The sequence below is a fragment of the Stegostoma tigrinum genome, chromosome 29, assembly GCF_030684315.1.
Source record: "Stegostoma tigrinum isolate sSteTig4 chromosome 29, sSteTig4.hap1, whole genome shotgun sequence".
In the NCBI taxonomy this organism is placed as follows: Eukaryota; Metazoa; Chordata; class Chondrichthyes; order Orectolobiformes; family Stegostomatidae; genus Stegostoma; species Stegostoma tigrinum.
Window position 1 is genome coordinate 20,090,859 of NC_081382.1, and position 27,278 is coordinate 20,118,136.

The window sequence follows — 27,278 nt, forward strand, 5'->3', positions numbered from 1 at the left end:
CACAATAATTCCTGGGATGAGAGGATTATTTTATGAGAAGGGATTGTGTAGGCTAGGGTTACATTCCTAAAAATTTCAAGGAATGTGAGGTGATCTAATTGAACCATATAAAAATCTTGAGAGATCGACAAAGTAGATAGGTAAAGGATTTTTCCCCTGACCTGGGGACCTACAACTAGTTTATCACAAACTCAGAAATAGGTTAGCCCTTTGGAACTGCGATAATGGATATTTAGTCGATAATTGTGAACCTTTGAAATTGTCTACTCCAGACAACAATAGTTGTTGAGTTGTTGCATGTATTTAAGATAAATGTGAACAGATTTTTGGGTATGCCTTTGTCATGTAATTTTAGGGCCACATCTCAGATTCTGGATTCAAGACTGACTGGTTGAGGAGAGGGTAAGATCAAGAACGGTTTACAGTTTAGGATTCTGTATAACCCAACTGCAGGTTAGCACTATATAAAACAATACATGGTAATTGGAGATCAACTAGGTTCAGAGGTTACTATTACACTGTTCCGAGACTTTTAATCTACATTCTAAAGATCTTCCATTTTTAGATCATAGAATCCCGACAGTGTGGAAACTGGCCCTTCGGCCCAACAAGTCCACACTGAACCTCGGAGCATCCCACCCAAACCCATCCCCCCATAACCTACATATCCCTGAACACTATGGGCAATTTAGCATGGCCAATCCACCTAACCCACACATCTTTGGGCTGTGGGAGGAAACCGGGGTACCTGGACAAAACCCACGCAGATGTGGGGAGAATGTGAACTCCACACAGAGCCTGAGGCAGGAATTGAACCTGGGTCCCTGGCTAACCACTGTGCCACTGTGATTGAGTTTCTATCTGGCTAATTGCCCCTATTCTTCCCTATGGGAAGCAGCTCCATGACATCATTGTAAGGTGCTCCAGGTTCCTAATTCCCATACACAATAGGAAATTGAGGGATATGGAGTTGGTGCAGTCAGAGGAAATTGAGGAATAAGGTCCACCACGATTCTGTAGAACAGTGGAAAAGACTTGTAGCAACAAAATGGCCTGTTTTACTCCTTTTTCCTGTGATCTTGTAATTACATTGCATTCTAAAATGTTGACATACAACAGACACCAAAATATATAAGTTACAATAGGATGACATTTGTGATAGGCATACCCTTATATTAGATTGTTTATTCACAAAACATTTTAAATTAACCAGGTATTTATAGATGTCATACTGATTTTCATCAGATGAAAATCCTGGACCAAGTTCCAATTTCCCCAGTCTAGTTCTCCTTGGATAAAGTGAAAGAGAAGCCAAGGTTATTTAAGAAGCCATTATTAAACCAAGGTTGGATGTTAAAAACGTAGATTGTGAGAGAAAAAAACAAAATGGCACTGCAAAGGGAGTTCTGAAGAAGGGTCACTGGGCCCAAAACGATAACTCTGATTTCTCTCCACAGATGCCACCAGGCCTGCTGAGATATTCTAGCAATTTCTGTTTTTGATTTTGTTTTGTATTTTCAGCATCCACATTTCTTTTGGTTTATTCTGATTTTAAAAGATCTAAAATGTTTACTTAAAAATATGCACATATTATTCAAAATTGCCAAAATATTCTGCTGGTAAGGGAAAAAGAGTCAGATTTTTGCTGCTATGGCAACAAGCCCATGATTTTCTGTTTTCTAACCTTCAATTTTCTGCCCTTTCTCTTCCACTGCTGAGTAATTGCAGCCTGTCAAGCACAGAAACAAAACCAAATAATTTTGCCAGGTTTTTGGGAATCATTTTAAAAATTTTGCCAGTTTTTTTTAAGAGAGTTCAAATGTTATACCTCTTGATGCAATGAAGGAGAAAAGAGGCTGAAATGCTCTGATCTAAAAATACCTTGAGCCTGCTCGAGATCGGAGCTTTCAATTCCATTTATAACATTGACTGCATCCTGTGAATGTCACCTCTTTCTCGATCTCCTACCATTAGTCAACAATGGAAAATTGTTAAAGTTAGTCATCTGATACTTAAAGAACAATCATATGTGCTGTGGTCTTGCATTTTTCTTAATTTTATTCACTACTCTTTTGAGCATAGTTTCCATGCAAACTCCAAATAATCTATATCCTTCCTTCTCCTAATATCTTTACTGTGTTAAAATCTAGTTGCACACCTTCAGTATCGGCTCACTTACTCCCAAAAATCTTAACATTGAAAAATCCCTTATCACTTACAGTCTTTAAACTATCAAATCACAGGTTTGGTGCAATGAGCGCTGTAATCTCACAGCTGTTCTGGAGGACTCTGAGAACTTTGGTTCATAACTGTAAATTCTACTGAATACACTGGACAGCGACCTTGGATCAAAGCTCCCAGAGGATAGGAAGTGCAGTGAAGGGGCAGAAGTTTCAGCTGCCTCTCATCAGGACATGTGCTTTAGATCATGCAAACATTAGGTTATGAACTCCTAGTTCTGGAGATTTTCACATCTTCGAATGCTGGAGCATTTGACTCTCTATTGGAGGTCAGTGCATTAAGGGAGAAGATGCCAGCCAACATCCTTTACAGAAAACAATGGCTCTGCCATTTGGACATGGTGGGAGAATCCAGACTGCCCCAAGGCAAGGAAAGTACTTTTCTGAAGAAAAAAAAATCAAATACAAAATAAACCAAAGAATTAGGGATGCTGGAAATCTGAAACAAAAACAGAAATTGTAAGGAGAAACTCAGCAGGTCTGGCAGCATCTGTGAACAGAAAGCAGACTTAACATTTCAGGTCCAGTGGCCCTTCTTCAGAACTGATCGTAGCTGGATAAAAGTCTGTATATGCTGAAGGTGGGTCTGGGTCAGGACTAAATGATAGGTGGAGATGGAGCCCAGTGAGATAGAACACCAGATGGGCAGACAAAGGGTGAAGGTCAGCCTGGTATGTGATGAAAGGGGCCTGGTGTGTGGTGTTTGGTGGAGGATATGGGAGAAAGTGCTCAGGTCCTAAAATTATCAAACTCAATATTGAGTTCCAAAGACTGAAGCCTTCCCAAGCAGAAATGAGGTGCTATTCTTCCAGCTGGAACGGAGCTTCACCAGAACACTACAAAAACTTGAGACAGAGATGTTTGCCAGGGAACACAGTGGCGTGTTGAAGTGCTAAACAACTAGACGGGTCATTTTTTGCAGACGTAATGTAGATGTTCTGCAAAGCGGTCACCCAGTTTGCATTTTGTCTTCCCAATGTGGAGGAGACACATTGGGAGCAGTGACTGCAGTAGGCTGAATTGAGTGAAGTGCAGATAAATTGCTGCCTCATCTTGAATAGTGAGGGGGGAGGAGGGAATTGGGCAGGTGTTACACTTTCTGTCATTGCACAGGTAGGTACAAAGGGGCTACAGGGAAGTATTGAATAAATCGAATAGCATGTGGATAATGATAGGATAGTGTAGGGGAGGGGCTTAGATTAGTTCACAGGTCGGTGGAACATCGAGGGCTGAAGGGCCTGTTCTGCGCTGTACTGTTCTATGTTAAAGTATAAAAATTCCCCTTATGAGAAAGACCATGGGGTTTGAGTAGATTGGGAGGGATAACTTCACTTGTTTCACGGACGTAGACACTTTGCTGGTTGAATCTTTTCCAAAACAGATTGCAGTTCCCTCTTGTGAGAGGCACAAGATTGGTATCGGTCCCTCTTCTTTAATCTTTATAAAAAGGGGAAATGAGTGTTTAATGGAGCAGAAATATCTGTCCCTGCTATCTGCTGCGCAAGTTCACCTCTGCTATCCTGACAGCGGTCTTCCCGTCCCACTCGGAAATGGAGAGTGCATTTGATGAAGCATACAACACTACAGTCTTGAGATGGAATACCCTGAGGCCTTATTCATCATAGCTGGTGACTTCAACCAAGCCAACCTCATGAATACCAAATTACCACCAACAGCCCTCCTGTTCCACCAGAGATCCGAACATCCTTGACCATTGTTACATAACCACCAAAGATACCGGTCACTTCATTCTTTGTCTACAATTTGGAAAATCAAACCACAACGCTGTGCTCCTCCCCTCAGCTTACCAGCAGAAATTGAAGTGTGAGGCCCCAGCACATGAAGTTGTGTGGTGTTAGTCTGAGGAAACTGAAGGGCTCCTACTGGGCTGTTTTGAGTCGGTGGGCTGGTCCATATTCAAGAACCCAGTGGCCAACCTAAACGAGTATGCCACTAATGTTACAAACTTCATTAGTAAGGGCATAGACGATTACGTGCTGAAGAAGTTAATCCGAGAGATCCCAAACCAGAAACCATGGACAAACTGACGTCCAGGTCTGAGGCGGTCAAGTCGGGTGATGCTGATGTATAGAGGAAATCCAGGGTACGACTTTTGCAAGGCCACCTAGGATGCCAAGAGGCAATACCAAACTATGCTTGAGACCCAAACCAACAGCATGGACACCCATTGTTTGTGGCAAGGTTTACACGACATAACGGACTACAGGGCATGGTCAAACAGAATCACAGGCTATAGTACATCCCTACCCGTTGAGCTCAATGCATTCTATGCTTGCTTTGAGCAGAAGGCCAATGAAATTATGTCACCTATTCCAACAGCCTCGATGCATCTGTACCCTGGTCATTACTGCAGACATTAGATTGGCTTTCATAAGGGTGAACCCACAGAAAGCAACTGGTCCAGATGGAGATCCCAGCCATGCATTTGGGTCATGTGCAGGCCAGCTGACGGGTGTATTCACAGGCATCTTCAACCTCTCCTTACTACAATATGAAATCCTCAACTGCTTCAAGAAGGCTTTCATCATCCCAGTGCCAAAGAAAAATCATGCAGCGTGCCTCAATGACTACTGCTCAGTGGCTCTGACATTCTGACATCCATAATTATCAAGTGCTTCAACAGGTTGGTCATCGGTCACATCAACTCCCGCCTCCCAGATCGCCTTGGTCCCTTGCAATTTGCATACCAATCCAACAAGTCCATGGCAAATGCCATCTCCCCGGCCCTACACTCATCCCTGGAACATCTGGACAACAGTGTTAAACATCAGGTTCCTACTTATTGACTACAGCTCTGCCTTCAACACTAATTCCATACAAAATCATCTCAAAACTCCAGGGCCTGGGTCTGTGCTCCTTGCTCTGTAACTGGATACTCGACTTCCTAACTAACAGATCACAGTCAGCAAGGATAAGCGACAACACCTCCTCCATGATAATCCTTAACACCAGTGCCTGCAAGACTGCATACTCAGACCCCTTATACACACACAACTGTGTGGCCAAATTCAGCACCAAATCTATTTACATGCTTGCTGATGGCACCACCGTTTTAGATCAGATTTCAACCAAGACGAGACAGAGTACAGGAAGGAGATAGGGCACTTAGTGATATGGTGTAAAGGCAACAATCTCTCTATCGACATCAACAAAATGAAGGAACTGGTCACTGAGTTCAGGAAATGGAGTGGAAGGCACACTTGTGTCTGCATTAATGGTCGAGATGGTCAAGACAGCCAAGTTCTTGCGACTGAATCAACAATCACCAACAATCTGTCCTGGTCCATCCACACTGAAACTACAGTCAAGGAATTATAGGAATGCCTCTACTTCCTCAGGAAGCTAAGCAAGTTAGGTATACCTATATAATGTGTATAGGTGTACCATAGAAAGCATCCTATCTGGATGCATCACAGCATGGTATGGCAAGTGCACTTACCAAGACCGAAAGATAACCTACCCTTCCCAAGACTTAGAGAGAATTGTAAATTATAGCCCAGTCAACCATGCATATCAGCATTGCATCCATTGGCTCCATCTATAACTCCTGTCAATGCTGATCTCTCTCTGTACCTTCTTGGTAGCTGTAAATCTGTATCTAGCACTCTGTTTTCATACCATGATGCACTTGTATTGTATAATCTGCCTGTAAAGCATGTAAGACAGAACTTTTCACTGTAGCCTGGTACAAGTGACAGTAATAAATCAAATCAAATCAAATCAAAAATCATATCCTCCTTCAGATCTATACAGGCATTTTTGCATGGATTTATTTACCTTTGTATATAACTGCAATGGTTTTAAAGAAGGTCACAATGAGTTGAATTAAGACAATATTCAAGACTGAAGCAGAATTAGTTCAACATATCGAGAACAGAAAATGCAACAAATTAGTTATATGCCATTATTGTTTGATAAGATATGGTTTCTCTATTATTTGTATAGTCTTAAATTACCACATTAAAAATGAGTGATAGTGATAACAGCATGTCTTTACTCACCATCTTGTATTGTCACACAAAACCAATAGCCAATTTACCTTGAGATGGCCTTAGACACATTAAACTCAAAATATACTGAGCTCTGGGGTGTCCTTGCCTCTTGAGTATATTTTTATCATAATTACACAATTCTAACTGAGCGCTAACTTGAAACGGACTAATTTTCTTTTACACCAACATTTTTAACAAGTGTATAATTTAATTCAGCTGAGCAAAGTCTGACAATTACAATGAAAATAAAACTAAATGAGCCAGAATTTAGGGGCCATAATCACTAAATTGAATGATTGAGCACTCCTCATCATCAACTATTCAGTCAGTAATACGATTATGACATTGATGTTGAGTGTAATTGGCATTTCTCATATTTCAGCCAAAAACATGTAGGTGAATTGTTGCAATTTTAAATAGTAGTTCCTCATTTTAATTGTGGTATGGAATTTTGAGAAGGGACAAATGGCAGAGAAACACAGGAAATTCATCACAGAAAGACTATGAGTACTTTCACACATCTTCAAACAGCCAGACAAATGGCTACGTATTATCTGATGCTGAATGTACGTTCACAACAAGTGAAGGAGGGAAATACCACAGAATACCTTAATATCAAAAAAATCCCACCTTTCCTTTTTAAAACAATCGTATACTTTGCACTGGGTTCTTGAAAGCAGACCTCTTTGACTTGATGACACTGCCAAATATATCCCATACGTAAAACAATAACCAACATTTAGATCATATCTTTAACAAAGTTAAAATTTCCCAAGCGACTTGAGGAGAACTTTGTCAAGCAAAACCTGACTCTGAGCCATAGAAGGAAATATTAGGAAGTTGAACAAACAGATGAATTTTGAGAAATATCATAAACAAGGAAGGAGAAATGAAGAGATTTCAGGACAGAACTCCAGAGGTGAAGGCATGGCCACAAAGGATGGAATGCTTCAAATCAGTGACGCACAGGAAACAAGAACCATAGGAGTGCATACATTTTAATGGACTATAGGACCAACTTTGGTTACGGATATGGAAGTATGAAATCATGGGGGAATTCAAAAATTAGCATTAGAGTTTCCAAATTAGAATTGTTGTACCAGGAACCAACACATGATGGATATACAGAACGAAATGAGAGTTAAGATACATGCAGTGAACGAACTCAGGCTTGAGAGGATGGAAAACAGGAGGCCAACCAACTGGACTTTGGAATAATCAAATCTGGAAGTAATAAAATAAATTGATAAGGATTTCAGAGCGGTTGAGCTAAGAGAGGGGTGGAAATAGATAATGTTAGGAAGGTGGAAGTTGGTCTTGATGGTGCAATGGTTATAAGGTTAGAAGCTCACATTGGTGACAGGATGGCAAAGTTTGCTCCTAATGATGTGGTCTCCTGTACACTGGGGAGACCAAACACAGATTGGGTGACAGCTTTGTGAAACACTTCCTTTCTGTCCTTAAGTAAGATCCTGGGCTTCCAATTGACTAACATTTTGATTTTCCACCTTGCTCCCCTACGAACTTACTGCTCTAGGCCTAAAACAACATTCTAATGTTGTTCAACACAAGCTCAAGAAACAACTCACCTTAACAGCTTTTTGGACTCAACAACTTTCTATTCTCTATTTTTTCAGTTTTCTTATCCTCTCCTGTTTCTTTCCGATTTCCTTAGCTTTCTGATGGTGACCATTCGGAATCCTGCCATTCATACCTCCTCTAGACACAACTTTTGTTTTGCCTGTCTCATTACCACTCCCTCTGGCCTTGCATCATGAAAACCTTCGCCATTTAATCTCTCCCCTTTCCACTCCATTGCAAATCTTCATTTTGATTGTTTTCACTATCCTTCCTCCTCTCATTTACTCAAGACTCATGACATTTTTAACCTTTCTCTGAATTCTGATGAGGAGTAAAAGATCTGAAACGTTAATTCTTTTTTCTCACCCCACGTTTGCACAGGCTTCCATATACATATAAGCTGTCATGAAACCCATATAAAATCACATGAAATATTCTTCTTGAAGCTAGTATCAACTTCTCCTAAATGCTTTCCATTTTTGTTACACCGGGTAATGATAAATGATTGACTTGCTTTTATCAATACTACCTTCATAGGTATTTGTTAGATAGGGAAAGTTGGAACAATAATGCAACTGTACCAAGCAGTATAACTTACAACCCTCTCATTGCCTATAAGTCATTCCAGAGAGGTTTGGAAGTCTATAAATGATAGACTGATTGTGTTGTTAACACTAATTAGTCACAGCCTCTGCATTTCCTTCAACTTTACTGACAAGTAGGAGTTCATTCTAATACCGATAATAACAGCAGCATGCATCAGCAGTTGCTGTCTTATCCATATGGTGTTGCCTCCTCAGTTCTAATTTAGAATCCAACTTGTCATCAGTATATAATAGTCCTTCCTGCACCTGAATTATTCTGGCTGCACACAAGAATGAGTTGGGTATCACTAATTCCTTTACATGTAGATCCATATAATGCATATCCAAAGGAGTACTTGTAATGCTACACAAATACGTAGAGCATAATGAATGCATTCTTAACTTTTACCAATAAAGTGTCTTTGTAAATCACAACTGTGAAAGTTAAGATGAGCTCTTGGATGGTGATGACAGATGAGATTGATATGTCATACTGATACAAAGCAGTTGTGTCCACAATCTTCTGCATAAGTCACCAGCAAACATTGGTGAGAGCCTGATGTTGCTTTTCATCATTTAAACTGATTATGAAGCAGAAAGATTGGCTGTTGTACCAGAAGAAAACAAGGTGCTTTCGAAAATGGCATTAATTTTTGTGTAAGTGATAGCATTATCCGAGTTTTTGAGCTCCTCCAAACAACAGTTTAGAAGAAATTATCATTGTTAAAGTTGTCTTTCTAGATTCTTTTGTGTTTATCAACAATCCATAGCATGTAACTTTCATTTTCTATCAGCAATTAATATATTCAGGCAGCTTTAAAGAAAATGTCAGGCTATTTGAAAATGCTTGAGGCTACAAGACCATTGGAAGGTTTGTATGCTATTAAATTCTCTTTTCGTATTTATTCTTTTATGGTTATGATATCTTATGGTATTGATGTCATGAAAGCATAAGATAAAGAAGCAGAAATAATCCATTAAGCCTCTCAAGCCTCTCTTCCATTGAGCAAAATCATGGAAAAACATTCTGAGGAAGGGTCACAGGACCCAAAACGTTAACTCTGATTTTTTCTTCACAGGTGCTGCCAGACCTGCTGAGCTTTTCCAGCAGCTTCTGTTTTTGTTCCTGATTGACTGCATCCGCAGATCTTTCGGTTTTCATGGAAAATTGTATTCTTTGACTCCACTTTCCTGCCCTTTCTCTTTGAATCTTTTGGTGCCCAGAAGTCAACCATTCTTTGTCTTGAATATACATGAGTGAGCATTCACACCCTTTAGGATGAAGAATTACAAAGGTTTGCAACCCTCAGGGAAAATAAATTTCTCCTCACCTCAGTCCTAAATGGTAGATCCTTTGGCCTGATTCTAAGGTTCATAGATCTAGGTTTCCCTGCGAAGTGAAACAGCTTTTCCCATCTTTCCTGAAAAACTCTAAGAATTCTATAGGCTTCAATGAGTTCATCTGTCATTCTCTTAAACTCCAGAGTAAATATAGGCCTATACGCAAACTCCTTAGAAATAATCCTCCAATCCAAGGAATCAATCCAGTCAACCTTCATTGAACCTCCCTCTCAGACAAGTGCAACCAATTAAAAATAAGTGCAAAGAAGTAATCAATTCCAGAGTCTCAAATCTGACACATGCAGCATGTTGGCTGCTCTATGCTGCTCATGATTATGGCCTTGAGAACAGATTGTGGCTTTCACTGCATGGGCAGAAATTTACCATTGCAGCACCTTCACTCTATTCAGCTGCAAAATGGTGCCTATAACTGGATGGGAAGAGTTGACAGCATGAAAACTTGCAATTTGGCTCATCTGTTATATGCTGGTGTTTTGTGACATGAGTCATGTCCCAGCACTGACAACCTCCTCCCCCTAACCTATCAATTTATCCTTCTTTTCTTTTCTCTTTCAGGTGCGTATCCAGCCTCTTTTTAAATGCATCTATGCTGTTCACCTCAATTGCACCATATGATAGCTCCAAGTGAAGTATTTGTGTTATACAGGTCACTGGCGAAGAAAGCAATATTGAGGATCTACCACCAAAAAGTGGCAGGTTAATCATACCATTGCACGCATGCTGGTCCATCAACAACTAAATAAATATAGGCTATCACACTGGTAATTGTGAGATTTAGATTGTTCCATTTGGAATAGACCATTCAGAATCTGGCTGTACACCTAAATTATGGGTCTTATACACTCAATGACACTGGGAGCATTCAGTTGGCAGTGTAATTTCCTAAATTTACATGTTTAATGTGAAGCTGCTGTTATATCAAACTATCCAAATTTGAGGAAAATAAACCTGCCTTCACAGAGCCAAATGACTTGATTGTTGTTAAGATATTTTTCTTTCATGTGTCAACATCTTATTTTCCTTCAAAGCAATTCCCTTAAAAGGATACATTTTATTATTCCCACTGTTGAATCTAAATGCAGATTTTTTTCTTATGAACACTGGGGAATTTTTGCTCTCGGTAATGCCAAATTCTAAAGGCTCTAAGGCTTCTCTTGAAATCCCTACTGCACATTGTAAAGCTGTAATTGGTCATCTTAATTGACTTCATACAATGTCAGTGATAGACAGTATAATCTCCTGCTAATTAATGGAAACAGAGGACTTTGCAGGTCTAGAAATACTTCCAAATAGACAATTTGCATCATGACAAAATACAAAATGCTGGAACAAAGGATCAAGAGACCTGAAATATTAACCCTACCCTCCCCTCTACGCTGATCCCCTTTTGTCTGTTAAAGACCTTACTTCATTGGCCGAGAATCATCAAACCATATACATGCCTTCTTTTTAGAAGAACCGCACATTTCATAAAACAACCAAAAGAATAACAAGAAGGAAAGTTAACAAAATTTTTAAAAAGTGCTGCCACTCCTATTGACTGGAAATGTCAGTTCTTACAGGGAACAGTTCTTACACTGTTCATGGAAAACTTTGAATGCATTGGTAAACACCACGTGATCCTCCTCCAGGGTCAGCTGGGTGCAGACAAAGCCATGGAAGAGAAGCAGGCAGTGGAACAACCAGTCCCAGGGGTCACATTTTTCACAGATGCAGATACACTGTCCCCACATGTCTGTGCAAACCACCTACATGGAATCATCCACCAATATGTGAATATAACCATTACTCAAATTTTAGATCAGAAATCACAAGACACCAGGTTATAGTGCCTTCATCAGAAAAGGGGGATGGGGAGAGGATTCTGAAATAAATAGGGAGAGAGAGGGAGGCGGACTGAAGGTGGATAGAGGAGAAAATAGGTGGAGAGGAGAGGATAGGTGGGGAGGTAGGAAGGGGATAGGTCAGTCCAGGGAGGATGGACAGATCAAGGTGGTGGGATGAGGTTAGTAGCTAGGAAATGGAGGTGCGGTTTGAGATGGAGGAGGGGATAGGTGAGAAGAAGAACAAGTTAAGGAGGCGGGGTCGAGCTGGGCCGGTTTTGTGATGCAGTGGAGGGGGGGGAAGGGTCGAGCTGGGCTGGTTTTGGGATGCAGTGGGGGGAGGGGAGATTTTGAAGCTGGTGAAATCCACATTGATACCATTGGGCTGCAGGGTTCCCAAGCGGAATATGAGTAGCTGTTCCTGAAATCTACGGTGGCATCATTATGGCACTGCAGGAGGCCCAGGATGGACATGCCATCTAAGGAATGGGAGGGGGAGTTAAAATGGTTCGCAACTGGGAGGTGCAGATATAGTATGACAGGTTTATTCGAAAATACTAGCTTTCGGAGCCTCGCTCCTGCTTCACGTGTTAGTGAGAGACATAATATCAGACGCAGAAAGATCAAAGGTTCACATCACTGATGAGGATATACTAACCAAACCTAAAATGCTGTTAAATCTTTAATCAGTTAGAAGGTTTTACTTGATTAATATGTACACATTAACCACAAATTCCTTTCAAGTCACGGTTTTGAGAGAACTAAAGGTTTTATCAGTGTAAAGAAGAGGTGACATTATAGGTTAGACAATACATGTTAGGTGTAAGACCTTGTTTAGAATTTATTTGTGATTTGGTTTGAAGTCAGACTGATTTTCTTTTTAAAGTAGGAATTGACAAAACGCCACATTGACTGACTGTCTATAAATTGTGTGCTTTTTGAATCAAATAGAATGTATTTGCAAATACAAATTCACCCCATAGATTGGTGTGTGTGTGTGTGTGTGTGTGTGTGTGTGTGTGTGTGTGTGTGTGTGTGTGTGTGTGTGTGTGTGTGAGTGTGTGTGAGTGTGTGTGAGAGAGAGAGAGAGAGAGAGAGAGAGAGAATGTGTGTGTGAGAGTGAGAGAGACAGAAAGAGAGGTGGGGAGGAGAGAAAGAGAGAGTATGAGGGGGAGATCAAAGACTTCCCATTGTAATGAATTCCGCAGGCTCACCACTCTTTGGGTGAAAAAATGTCTCCTCACCTCCGTTCTAAATGGTCTACCCGAATCCTGAAACTATGACCCCTGGTTCTGGACATACCCACCATTGGGAACATCCTCTCTGCATTTATCCTGTCTAGTCCTATTAGAATTTTATAGGTTTATATAAGATATTTCCTCATTTGTCTGAACTGCAGTGAAAACAATCAGAACTTAATCAACCTCTCCTCATACGTCAGTCCTGCCATTCCAGAATCAGCCTGGTAACCTCTGCTGCTTTCCCTTGAGAGCAAAAGCATCCTTCCTCAGAAAAGCAGACCCAAACTGCACACAATATTCCACGTGTGGTCTCACCAAGGCCCTGTACAACTGCAACAACACTTCCCTGCTCCTGCACTCGAAAGCTCTTGCGATGAAGGCCAACATACCATTTGCCTTCTTTACCACCTGCTGTACCTGCATGCTTGCCTTCAGCGACTGGTGCACAAGGACACCCAGGTCCCACTGCACACTCCCCTCTCCCAATTGACAGCCCTTCAGGTGGTAATCTGCCTTCTTGGTTTTCCTTCCAAATTAGAAAACATCACATTTATTCAAATTATACAACATCTGCCTTTGATTTACCCACTCGCCCAACCTGTCCAGACCATGCTGAAGGATCTCTGCATCCTTGTAACAGTTCACCCTCCCACCCATCTTGGTATCATCTGCAAACTTTGAGATGTTACATTTGTTCCCTCATCCAAATAATTAATATATATTGTGAATAGCTGGGTCCCAGCACCAATCCCTATGGCACCGCACTAGTCACTACCTGCCAATTTGAAAAGGACCCATTAATTCCTACTCTTTGTTTCCGCTCTGCCAAACAATTTTCTATTCATCTCAATACACTTCCCCAAATACCATGTGCTTTAATCGTGCACAATAATTTCTTATATGGGACTCTTTCAAAAGCTTTCTGAAAGTCTAAATACAGCACATCAAGAAGATCTCCCTTGTCTACTCTACTAGTTAAATCATCATAGAATTCCATCAGATTTGTCAAGGATGATTTCTCCTTCATAAATCCATGCTGACTCTGTCTAATCCTGGCACTGCTTTCTACATGCGCTGCTATAAAGTCCTTGATAATAGATTTGAGAATTTTTCTGATGTTAGGCTAACAGATCTATAATTCCCTGTTTTCTCTCTATTTCCCTATTTGAATATTAGAGTGCCATTAGCTACTCTCCAATTTCCGGGCCCTGTTCCGGGAAGCTGACCACCAACGCATCCACTATTTCTACAGCCACTTCCTTAAGTACTCTGGGACATAGATTATCAGGCCTTGGGGATTTATCTGCTTTCAAGCCCATCAATTTTCCCAGCACCACTTCTCACTAACATTGATCTCAATGTTTCCCTCTCACTAAACCTGGTATTCGCCAACATTCCTGGTGTCTGATTTGTGTTCTCTTTTGTGAAAACAGAACCAAAGTATGTATTCAGTTGCTCAGCAAGTGTTGGTCATCAAGAGAGTTAGACTGAGGAATTGGCCATTGAAAACAAGGAAGTGGCAGAGGCATTAAACAGGTATTTTCTCAATAATACCTGAAAATTTGGAAGCAAAAGGGCAGCTGGACATTAAAACAAAACACCACCATTGGGGAAAAGGTACCGGAAAAACTGGTAAACCTAAAGGCTGTCAACTTCCCGGGACCTGATGGCCTGCATTTTATCGACTTAAAAGACATGGCTGCAGAGGATGCAATGGTTATAACCATCCAAAATTCCTTAAATTCTGGAAGAGTCCCAGCAGACTATTTTGAAGTTAGTGGTGGATAGGTTCTCATTTGGTAAGGGAGTCAAGGGTTATTGTTGGTAGCTGGGAATATAGGATTTGAAACGCACACAGATGAGCCATGATCTTTTACAGCAGAACAAGCTCAAGGATCTATTTGTGGTCTATTTCTAAACCTATGTTCACAGTTTGGAAAATCTATTGCAACGTCTTTATTCAAGAAAGGAGAAATTTTAGAATAAAACATAATTAATTTGACATACAAATGATATCAAGGTAACACAAATGAAGTTATTTTTCCCTGCAGTACATTTTGCCTTGGATTCTTTTGCTATATTATGTGTGTTTAGAATTGAATACTAATTCTCCACACAGATTATAAATACGTAATTTTGTCAGTATTGAATCTAAAGAAGTGTCCAGCTCAGTTAATTGAAACACCAAAATCCTGTCAGCTTTGCCTCACATTTTTTTGCTGGTCATTTTATGTTTGATGTACATGTTTATACTTTCTTGTCAATTTGAAACCATCATGAGAGGAAACGGCCCAGTGGACCTATTGAAATACAACATCATAACCCTTCAAATGAGCTTAATTTTCCGTGTACAATTCAGCACAGAGGATGCAACTGTTTCTTGATCCCTTTCTTAGAAGGATGAATATTTAAGTTTGTATTAACTGGGTGTTACAGCACCTTACAGCTTCTCTACTCACCTTTTTAATGTTTCATAAATCACTTTTTTCCATCTTTCAAACTGAGCCCGAGTATAAAATTATTCAAACTATTGCCTACCACAAGTCAAGGAAGATAATTCAACAGGTGTCATAAAAACAGTAGCTAAATTCTAGTAGTAGTGACTTTTTGCTGGAATTGGTCACTGCAATTAATGCCACAGTTAAGTAGGTAGTGCAAGATACAGTCAAGATTGTATGAGATCAAGGGGGTGTTGAATCCATTAACCAACATAGAACAGCACAAATTGCATTTAAAGAACAGTTATAATGTGTCTGCTCCCACCTTAAGGTACTCAGAGAGTTATAATTAGTCAAAACTGGTCAACAAGCATATGGAGATACACATTACCCATATTACAACGATGGCTAGACTTCTTTTCGTTGATTGTAAAGCATTTTGAAGCATCCTGAGGTCATGAACGGCATTCACCATGATGAATGGGCCATTAAATGGGAATTAAGTGGTAAATTTACTCGTAAAATATGTCCTCACCACTGCTCATCATGTTGTATGAGTTATCTAATCAATGTGCTTTCCTGCTAGGGATCTCCAGGTCCAGCTTCATCTAGTGTGCTAGAGGAGAATCACTTAGTTTAACTAGAAGAATCTCTTACCGTAAACAAGATAGTTGATTGCATGATAGCATTCATGAACAAGTTACATTAATACAATGGGTACCATTTCAGACATTTCTACAAGGAAGACCAACAGGGTAGTTGTTACCTCTTTGAGATACTAAACTGTTCTAAGTCTATATGACAACATAATAGTGGGTGGTGCTTGAAACACTCCTCAGTATTAACCCTTTTCAAACTCTTACACCATTATACAACAGGTGTGGGGGGCTTTATTGAAGAAATTCCTGAATTTTGGACTGAGGTGGCCGAATACACAGCTGCTAATGGAGGCGCAAAGACAGAGGTGGACTGAAGCCACAACACAATGAGTCAAGATCACAGGACTGAATTCCAATGCAATTAAGACCATTAAACACTGATTTGATTCTGCATCTCAGCACAAACTACATAATGCAGAAACAGATCCCACGAATTTCTAACAGAACTAATGGTTTAGTGGCTCCTCCAGAGTTTTCATCTTGCCATCACAGTTAACAGGTATTAAACTGATCTAGATCATGCAAACAATCTTCACAGACTGCACATGACCACAGCTATATTCTTTTTAATTTCAAGGTTGTTTTCTCCTGTACTGCAATGGTCAAACAAGAGACAAAGTTACATTACCTATGTGACAGCTTCCACTGGATGTCACTACTGAGCAAGGGCAACGTTCACACACAACTGCATCGTTGGTTCCAGGCTTCCTGTAGTAACTATCTGTGCACTTCTCACAATGACGTCCTTTGCTATTTCCAGTGCAGTTTAAGCAGATGCCTTAAGAAAACCAAAGAAAATGAACAACAGCTTCATTTGCGTAACTTATAAGATGAAAATAGATCTTAAAAATAGTGCAGATTTCACACGTTCACATGACCTGATTATAGCCTGTAATTCAATAAGCTAAAGTGATGACTTTAGATCCTTGTTGTACTTAATCAATTAACATAGAGATATAATCAAAAACAGTCAACGATGCTTTGTGATTAAACCTAGGCAATGACAGCTGCTGACTTAATTGCATGCGTCATTAGTTCTGACCAACATCTGAGACGAATGCATTTTTTTGGTCCATGTTTACTATTGCTATTAGTAACATACATGGAGAAATGCACATTTTTAAAGAATTTTTTTCCTGCAATGATAGCATATAATCTGACTGCAGTGCATTAATGTAGTCAAATTGTGATTCTATGTCTTTCTTAATATCAATCAATTTAAATCAAAAATAGCATGAGCTGAATACTAAAGTGTGCGACACAGATGGTATAAGTTAACCAACTGATGTGCACAAGTCCTTTTGCTCAAAATGACATGCGCCAGACCATGTGTTCCCTATATTCCTTGTATTTCAATCGGTAGACACTAGTTTGAATTGTACACTGGATTTTATAATAATTCTATTATAGCACTGCTTTCACTGGTACTTGAATCAAGCCCTCATCTCGAATCATGCAACAGCATACTGTCAAATGAAAGTAAGTATCTTTGTAGCCAAGAAGGTCTTTTGTAAACTTTATTTAATTGTTGAGGTCATCATGTCCCTTGATGTTGTCCTTATTACACTTTTCAGGAGGGATCAATGGAAGGGGGTATTGCAGTGTGAACAATCAGGGTGGGGAGTTAAGTCAGTACACACAATATCTAGTGCAGCAAAAACAACCCAGAATAGTCACAGAGTGTCTTGCTATGTGACTAGAAAATCAGCATTGCTGCAATTCTCAATCCTATGAAGGGCATAGATAAAGTGAATAGCAAAGGTCTTTTCCCCAGGGTAGCAGAGTCCAAAACTGGAGGCCATAGATTTAAGTTGAGAGGGGAAAGATTTAAAAGGAACCTAAATACTACATTTTCTAATTATAGAATCCTTCGAGTGTGGAAGCAGGCTATTTGGCCCACTGAGCCCACACTCACCCTCTGAAGGGCTTCCAATCCAGACCCACTCTCTTACCCTATAACCCTGCATTTCCCATGGCTAACCCATGTAACTGGATACCGTGCACAATTTATCATTGCCAATATACAAATGTATACATCTTTGGACCGGGGCAACTTTTTCACGCAGCGGGTGGTGCATGTATGGAATGAGCTGCCAGAGGAAATGGTGGACGCCAGTACAATCACAACATTTAAAAGACATATCGATGGGTATACGAATAGGAAGAGTTTTAAGGAGTATGGGCCAAATGCTGGCAAATGGGACTAGATTGATTTAGTCGATCTGGTTGGCATGGACAAGTTGGACCAAAGGGTCAGTTTCCATGCTGTACGGCTCTAAAATAAATCTTTCTTTCCTGCAAAACTGCTGCTCTGCAATACAATAAAAAGTGTTCAAGATTTTTAGTAAAATGGCACGTGGTCTGATGAAAATTCCACTCTTCCCAAATAATTGAAATGCTAGAGATTGAGATGAATGAACCTTCCTGTATCAATTATTTTGTCAGTTAATACGGGAAGCAAAACGTAGAAGCCATTCTTGTACAGAAGTAATGACAGGCTCTGGATATGAAGTTCCATGGGGAACTGTTCTATAAATAAACCCATGTCTGTATTGTAGAAGCTCCCCATTATCATAGTCTGCCATCAAAATAGAACCCACTACTAGACAGCACTACCATGGATTAAGCCCAACATCAGGTTCAATCTGGCCAGGACTTCAAAAAACAGTGATTTTTCTGTGAAAATTTCCAGGGTTCAGTCTTGCTGCAATTTTGTTCTTCTAAGGGCTGCTGCTGAGTTGTTCTGGTGTTTAATTCTTTTAAAGATTTCTTTCATCCTTCAGTCTCTGGGGTGACATACTGCTTTTATTTTGAAGTTCTTTCATCCAAATTACGGCAAGTCTGCAGCGTGCCTTCTTATCAAAAGTAATTTCTTTGTTTACTCTTATATTTGGCTTGAACTGTCTGTTTGAATACACAGTTTTGTTCAGTGATTGTAACGAGGTCAGGCAAGCGGACATGTAGAATATTAGTCAACAAAATGTGAGGTTGGATGAACACAGCAGGCCAAGCAGCATCTCCGCCTCCCTAACCTGTTCTTCCTCTCACCCATCCCTTCCTCCCACCCCAAGCCGCACCCCCATCTACCTACTAACCTCATCCCACCTCCTTGACCTGTCCGTCTTCCCTGGACTGACCTATCCCCTCCCTACCTCCCCACCTATACTCTCTCCACCTATCTTCTTTTCTCTCCATCTTCGGTCCGCCTCCCCCTCTCTCCCTATTTATTCCAGAACCCTCACTCCATCCCCCTCTCTGATGAAGGGTCTAGGCCCGAAACGTCAGCTTTTGTGCTCCTGAGATGCTGCTTGGCCTGCTGTGTTCATCCAGCCTCACATTTTGTTGTCTTGGATTCTCCAGCATCTGCAGTTCCCATTATCTATGTAGAATATTAGTTCTCTGTTTGGGGTTGTTAATCTGGTCCATCAGGGAGCCCTGGCTAACAGATAAGAACAGGAGTGTCAGGCATCCTGTTCACTCTGAGAGCTGGCTCAATGTAAGCTGGATCAGTGTCAAGGACTCTCCATGTGTAAATAAAGGGTGGTTTGGTGGTGGGATACCAGCTTCTGTGGACTTACTTCACTTTCCTGTAGTTGATTCCATAAATTCTTCTGCAGGCAATCAGTTGTCCTAGTGGTAATAAAGCATCCAGTTTATCAAGCGGATGTCAAAGCAGTTTTGTAATGCAATCTAGCCAAGACATGGCTAATTGCTCGAATCTCTGTGTAACAGCTTGTGTTTGCTCTTTCACAGTTTATTCCAGACAGAGTGTGTGTAATAGTACATCTTTGGTTGAATCATTCAGTCTATGAACAGTTATATTCAAGTTCTGAAGTCTAGAATATCAAGGTTACGGCTGCACAGCAAGTACACAAAAGCAAGATCAACATTCGGTCTGAAATTAGAGAGGTTCATTCAGCCGTCCAATAACAGCAGGGAAGAAGCTGTTCTTGAACCTGTTGGTATGTGTGTGTAAGCTTCTGTATCTTCTGTCTAACAGAGGGCGGAAGAAAGCATTACTGGGGTGGGAGGGGTCTTTGATAACGTTGGGTGCTTTTCTATGGAAACAACAAAACTAAATGGAGGCTGTGGATGGGAGGTTGGCTTCCGTGATGGTCTGGGCTGTGTTCACAACTTGCTGTAGTTTCTTATAGTCCTGTGCAGAGCAGTTGCTGTACCAAGCCGCGATGCACCTGGATAGAATGCTTTCTGTGGTGCATCTGTACAAGTTGGTGATGGTCCTTATAGACACATCAAATTTCCTAAGCCTTCTGAGGAAGAAGAGGTGCTCTTGCGTCTTGTTGACCATCGAATATACATGTGAAGTCCAGGGCAGATTGTTGTTTATCTTCATTCCTAGGAACTTGATGCTTTTGACACTCTCCACATCAGCTCCACTGATGTAGACAGGGATGTGTCCTCCTCCTTTCTTCCTGAAGTCAGTGATCAGTTCTTTATTTTGCTGACAATGAGGGAGAAATTGTTACATTTGCACCATGACACCAAGCACTCTATCTCCTTTCTGTATTCCGACTCGTCATATCCAGCATACAACAGTGGTGTCATCAGCGAACTTGCAGATAGCATTCAGACAAAATTTGGCCACACAGTTATGAGTGTACAGTGAGTGCGGTAGGGGGCTGAATACGCATCCTTGTGGGGTGTAGGTGTTGAGGATTATGTTGGAGAATGTGCTGTTGTCCACCTTCACTGATTGCGGTCTGTGGGTCAGGAAGCTGAAGATCCAGTTGCAGACGGCAGCGCTGAAACCTAAGTCTTGGAGTTTGGAGATTAGGTTGATTGGGATTATAGTGATGTATGCAAACCAATAATCAATGAATGAAGTACAGAATGATGATCAGTAAATAAATCATAAGAACAATAAACATGCACAAAGAAATAAACATGCATTATGCTTCACTATGACAGCTTTAAGATGATCATGTATTAACAGAACTACAAGATGTGAAATAATACAAACTCATGCAGCCATGTGTATATTACTTCTTATTTCCAGATGTCATTCCACCAAGAATGTTTCTTAATGTTTTTAATGTCTGTATTGATTCTCTGACCATTCTGCTAAACCTTTACATGTGACCTGTGAGCCTTTCTCAAAATCCCATTTATTCCTTCCAGATGTTCCCTTTGCAGGACAACATGTACCTCATATATTGCCAATAAGACATAACCATTTACCTAGCTGAATCAGTCACATGAGAAGTCACACCATTTTCTCCTTCTGACGTTAACCAATTTCATTGTTCCTCCACACATGGTCATTTGAGGCTGAATGCAATATGTTGAATCAATGATGGGACAAGACAGGTTATGATAATGATATTCCTGTAAAGATGTTGTGATACGGTATTCTTTGCCTGCACATCCAACTCTCACTATGTTGTCTCAAGTGGTACTCGAAATTTGGAGACTACAGTTAGCTGTTACATTGCTGCTGGAGGAACAAACAAAAGTTTTATCAGTCTGTTGGCATTCCTTAAATGCTGTCCCGACAAGTCTCCCCTCTCTTCTACCTCATAAGGTAGAACCTCCTTAACACCCAAATAGAAATTTTACTTAAAGTTCCTGTCCCATCAGCTAATTAACTTCATTTAGTGTCATTAATCTGTGTGGAAACTGCTCTTTTCCATTTGATTTACATTTTCTCTTTATTGATCCAACATCTAATTGCCATATGTACCACACAAAGTTATATTTACTTGATGTTGCCCGCTCATTCCTGCCTCCTTTATTAAATGATTAATTGAGCCGGCATGTGATTCTAAGATGTCAACAATACAAAATGCAGTGCTGTTCGTGGTGTCATCTGTCTGGCTACTAAGTTGAGTGTTATCACTGATTGTACCTACTATACTTTTAATTTGAGAAGTTTATTGATTTAATTGATTACCTATAATATTGATATCTAGGCCATTAACTGCATAAGTACCTGCACCATTAACTTCTGTGTAACCCTCTTCATAAACAACACTCTAACCAATTCCTTCCAATTGCTAGGTAAAGGTTTTGGACACCAAGATGGTAACTGAATGTCTGACAGATTCAGAATAACTGGCATCAATTCATGATGGACATTTTCAGACAACACTTTACCTATATTTTGCTTAACTATCCCTCCTCTTCCTATAGGACACTCAACAAAGTTTTCAGTCAATTCTGATGTGTTAGCGTGATCTGAAGTTCTGTGCAAATCATCAGCACAAATGGACTTGACTTCTGTACTGCATGTAAAATTAACGCTTGAAGTTGTAGACAGCGGCTCTTCCCAACACTATTAGCTTGCACATATCAATATTTGGTTATGCCTCCACATCACGTCCACTTCCACTGAGCACTGGAACCTGATTGTTGCTGGCTCCATACTTCAATTGCACAAGCCAAGCCATCAATACATTTCCGATAATCAGCTTCATAGTTTAGCTAAAACTCAAAAACTAAAGACAAAGATAGTTCCTGCAGTTTCAGTTTATACAGATCTTTAATCTGAATTTTATTCTTCCAAAATACAGACCAATTTATTATTCCAAAAACATTCCACGCTCTCACTTTATCAGACAAACAAAGGACTGGAGTTCAGACTTAGTTTTACTCCCTTTTTACTTTCTCTCTCCCTCCCAAGGGTTATGGGAAACATTGGGTTTAAGGTCCAGTTTTTGCTAAATTTCCATACCTAAAGTGCATCAGAAAAGCACATCACACTCTTCTGACACTCCAGAAGATAGGTCTTACTCCTTCTTGTGGCTGACACTAGAGTTTATCCACACCTTTAATTAACCCAGTTTCAAATTCTGATGTTTGTTTGTCTTGCTTTTCAAAATACCTGGTTTATGGCCCAATTGGTGGTCAATTGTCTGTTTTCTCATTTATACTGCTGAATTTTCATTAAATATTTATCTTTCCTTGGGTGTATACCAGACTGGTACAGCTGGTTATAGAGAACCTTTATCTGAGTATGATGGAAGGGTCTGGATTAGAATCATATTTCCTGCCCTGAACTGAATAATACAGGGCCTCACTCTCATCTGATCCCTGATGGGAATCACTCTTTTCATTGCTTAATTTTTGTCCAAGTCCCAAAACATAGAGAATCCCTCCCTGTCTGGAAAACTGTCACTTTAAGGCATCAATTTCTTTTTGGAATTTAGAATGATCAGCATTCTGCAGTTGTTGCTCAGGCTACATTTGATGCAGGACTTTCAGGGCTGCCTTGAGATCTTTACATTTACTTTCCAGTTCCTGAGTCTTAATATCTGACTCCTGAACTTGTTTCTGTGCCTTCCTGGAGATCTGTTCACTGTCTCAAATTGATTTGGATCATTTGAGAAGTAAACTATCTCTAGGGATTTACCCTTTCCCTTTAATTCTGTTTTCCGACTGGAAATCAGCCCTTTCCTGATAAACAGTTTGTGGGCTTTCAAGTTTCTGTTTCAGCTCTGATTTTTTCTGACTTCAACTCATTTATCTTACCAGCTCTCAGCTTTAACAGATTCTTCGAGTACCAAATATCTGCACCAAGACAGCTAGATCCCATCAACCCATCCTCTTTGATTGCGTGATTTCTCACAGACTTCCTAACTGACTAACAAATAATCCAGTGCCCAGGGCTCCTGGTATCACAAGCTTCCCATTCTTCCATCCACTTTGGTAACTTCTTATTCAAATATTCTTTAACCAAGTTCTCCCATTCAGATTGATTATCTGCAATGATTTCAAAGGTAAAGATGCTAAATTCAATAATACCAAAATTTAAATGTTGCCTCTACTCTCATCCAACCACTTGATTTCCTGGCCTCCACACGAGTCAGGTGCCCTCTTAATTTGATCTCACACAGGATTTCTGAGAATGCAAGACTGGGAAGTTCAACTTTGGAGCAACTTAAAATCGCTTTTTATTGAAGCCCACCCAGGGATGCCAATTATTATGGGCAAATCACCACAAGTTACCTTTAATTCGGCTATATGTTAAGAAATCTCACAGACAGTCAAGTACTCAAACTTTATGGCAACAGCAACAACTATTAGACCACTCAAGTAAGTAAGTATAAGCCTGTGACCTAACTTAGCTATTACCTGATGAATGGTGAAATCTGGCAGGACTTCAACTTACAGTGATCTGGATCTGGACATTTTCAGGGTTCAGTCCTACTGCAGTGTTGCTCTTTGGTGTTCTCCTGTCCAGTTATTCTGGTGTTCGATTCTTAAACAGATTTTTGTCCTTCATTCTTTGAGGTGATATACTGTTGTTTTCTTTAAAAGTCCATTCATCCATTCACTGCAGTTTACGTTCTTATCAAAAGTAACTTGTTTGTTGTTATATTTGGTCTCAACTGTCTGTTCAAAGACACAGCTTTCCTGTGATTGACTCCTTAAATTCTTCTGCAGGGCAATCAGTTGTCCTCATGGCAATAAAACTTCTAATTTATTAAACGAGTGTCAAAACAGTTTTGTAATGCAATTTCACCAAGGCATGGCTGAATGTTTGAGTCTTGTGTGACAGCTTGTCCTTGTTCCTTAACAGTTTATCCCAGGCAGAATTATTGCTGTGTGTAACAGTTTGTCTTTCGTTGATTCAGTCTATGAACAGTTATTTAAGTCTATAATCTGAAGTCTATAATATCACAAGTGGTTGTGTAGCAATCCAGCCACTTATGAAGCCAGCTCGAAGATGTTTATGCTGGAGCCCATAATGTTTGGTGGGAAGGGTTAGGTTATATATTCAAATTCCATCTGACACATAAAGTTATTATTGTTCTTCAGAATTCAGAGGAACTAAATTTTGGATCACTTGGATGCAAAATATAACCAGCAGTTATACGAAAATAGATAAAACTGTGAGAATACAACTGCCCAATTAGACCCTAGACCACTCAAGGGGCATCATATCATCTGTTTCCTGTGATTATTATGCTAAATTATAGCAAAACCAAGTAAGGTTGAGATATGATACAATACACATTTTTCCCTTTCACTAATACTTTATAAATGCATGATTGAAATTTGGTTTGCTCAAGGTCTCAAAAGATTGTGTGGTGAACAATTAGATTGTAAGTGAATGAGCACTGAACTTCTGTCAGATTATGATAAACTGTATGCACATTAATTTTGAGGGATGGGAGACACAGTGATATTTCAGAGTGATTCCAAGTTGATGTATTTTAGTAGCAGGTTAAAATTCCAAAGATGGGTCACACAATGGTCACATACATGACACAAGGATTGACAAAACAGAAGATTTTTAAAATCTTGTCACTGTGCCAACAACAATCTCTCCTCGTGTCTGCAGACCTAAACTTGGAACATCAGTCAATTTATGATTTTAATTAGACTCTTAAACTGTTTCCTTCTTGAACAATGTAAAACATGCTGAAGTGAAGCAACACTGCAGAACATTTTCTGTCAAATCTCTGCTGTTTGTTGGTTTTGATGGGTCCCAAAGTGCTGAAGTTAAATAGTTTGTGCGTGTGTTGGCTGACCACAAGGAAAGGAACATTTCCAGTTCCAGCTCAGTTGTGGGTCTGAAAGAAAGGATCTTTGCAAAGTTGTTTATCCTTGGCTAAGGATTTCTCAAAATGAAACCAGGCTTCTCAGAACGGTCTTGTACCTTTTGCAGGCCAACATATGGATTAGATATATTAGTGTTAGTGCAGTTAATGACACCATGTTCATCTGGACTGAGTTGTAAACAGAGCAGGGCCTATTGCAGCATTTGAAACATCTGCTTGCTGACAGGACAAATCGACAATGCCAGGAATTGATCCTATTTCAATATGTTCAGCAGAAAGAGAAACTGAAGTCCACTGCATGATATAATTTTTCTCTTTTGGAAATGTAAATAAGTTCTTTTTATTTGTATCATACAGAAAATCGCCATCCTGTAGCATTCCACTACTTGTTTTTATACTTTAACTTTGTTAAAACAATGGAAACTTATTAGTTATTTCAATGTCTCCTTTTTCACTTTGTTGACTTATTTAGGATCGGATTGTTCCACCCAAAGTGGAATATTCCCCCTGAATTTCGGCACTGAGATATGGTTTATCCTTGGTTCAAGATGTTGTCCAGAGGAAAAAAGCTAAATTGCTGGCCTTTTTATTCTATACATTCCTGAAAACCATGATGATAGTTGGTTATAGTAAGTCTTTGTAAACCTTTCTCCACTTTTCTCTCCAACTTCACATGCAACAACCAGTATGAATAGTTATCTAAATACTTTTTCACTACGATTAAGATTATTTGATCAACTTCTTCCCTTCCTAGAACTTATTGGGTACCATTTCTTTAACATTTCCTCCTATTGAAGCCCTGAGCTTGCATTTCCTATACTTCTTCTCCTGTTTCTGCTCATTTCCTCTTTGTCCTGCTCCTTTGACCTTTGACCCATTCAATTGCCGATCCCTTAGTTTCCCCTCTGGGATCCTTGATAGTGTTAATAGTTCTATGTCCTCAGCTACTTTGTCCCTCTTCTTCAAATCTGTCATCACCACTACCATTCACAAAGTAATAAATTTTAACCTCTTAGCCTTCACAAATGGCTGTCTTGTCCTCAACCTCTTGCTCCTTTCCAAATATTTTGCAGCCTCTCAAATCCCCAAAATTCTATGTTTGAGTCACTCTGTTCCTAATATAGCATCGAAGCAGATTTGACCAAAATCACAAATAAAATTCAGTGCTCCATGACAAAGATAAACTCGTCCTTCTTATCTTGCTTGACCTGTATACGGCTACTGATACTGTTGACCATCCTCTTCCAACATTTCTCCACCATAATGCAGTTGCATTCAATTCTTATTTAGCCTGTCCTAGCAGAATCAACTGCAATGGCTTCTCTCCCTGCTCTTGCACCATTGTGATTGGTAGCTTCTGAAGACCTAACCATGATCCTGTCTTATTTGTCATCTCCATGCTGTCACCATTTGGAAACACGGCATTAATTTCTACATGGGCACTGCTGGCACCTAAATCTACTTTACCACCTACTCTCGCAACCTGTTCTTTATCTCTAAATTTTCGGATTGCCTGTTCAATAATTGGGACTGGATGAGGAGGCATTTCTAATAATTTGAGTACTGGGATAACTGAAGCTACCGCATCAGTCTTTGGCATTACCAACCTTCTCCAAGAATCAACTCCACCCGTCTTCCTGACTGAGGCTCCACCAGACTGTATGTAAGCTTGTTGTTGTATGCAGTCCCTTAATGAGATTTGGACCCCATAATAATAGTGCCGTCTCTATGACTGCCCATTCCATCTCAGCTAATCTGGAACCTCAGGGAACTGGTGTGGATAGCTCTGCTCCCACCAAGAACTGGAATTGAA

At 40.1% G+C, this 27,278-nt stretch overlaps 1 protein-coding gene across 2 annotated transcripts in view; it reads right to left on the minus strand.

Moving 5' to 3' along the window:
• LOC125465487 (multiple epidermal growth factor-like domains protein 9) overlaps nucleotides 1-27,278 on the minus strand; it is a 307,302-nt gene that overhangs the window by 63,899 nt on the left and 216,125 nt on the right. Inside the window, exon 4 of one of the 2 annotated variants that reach the window (XM_048559081.2) lies at nucleotides 16,570-16,719. The exons of the other annotated variant lie outside the window; for it this stretch is intronic. Coding sequence (XP_048415038.1) covers nucleotides 16,570-16,719 — 150 coding nt within the window. The remainder of the gene's footprint in view (nucleotides 1-16,569; nucleotides 16,720-27,278) is intronic. 2 annotated transcript variants of the gene reach the window in all.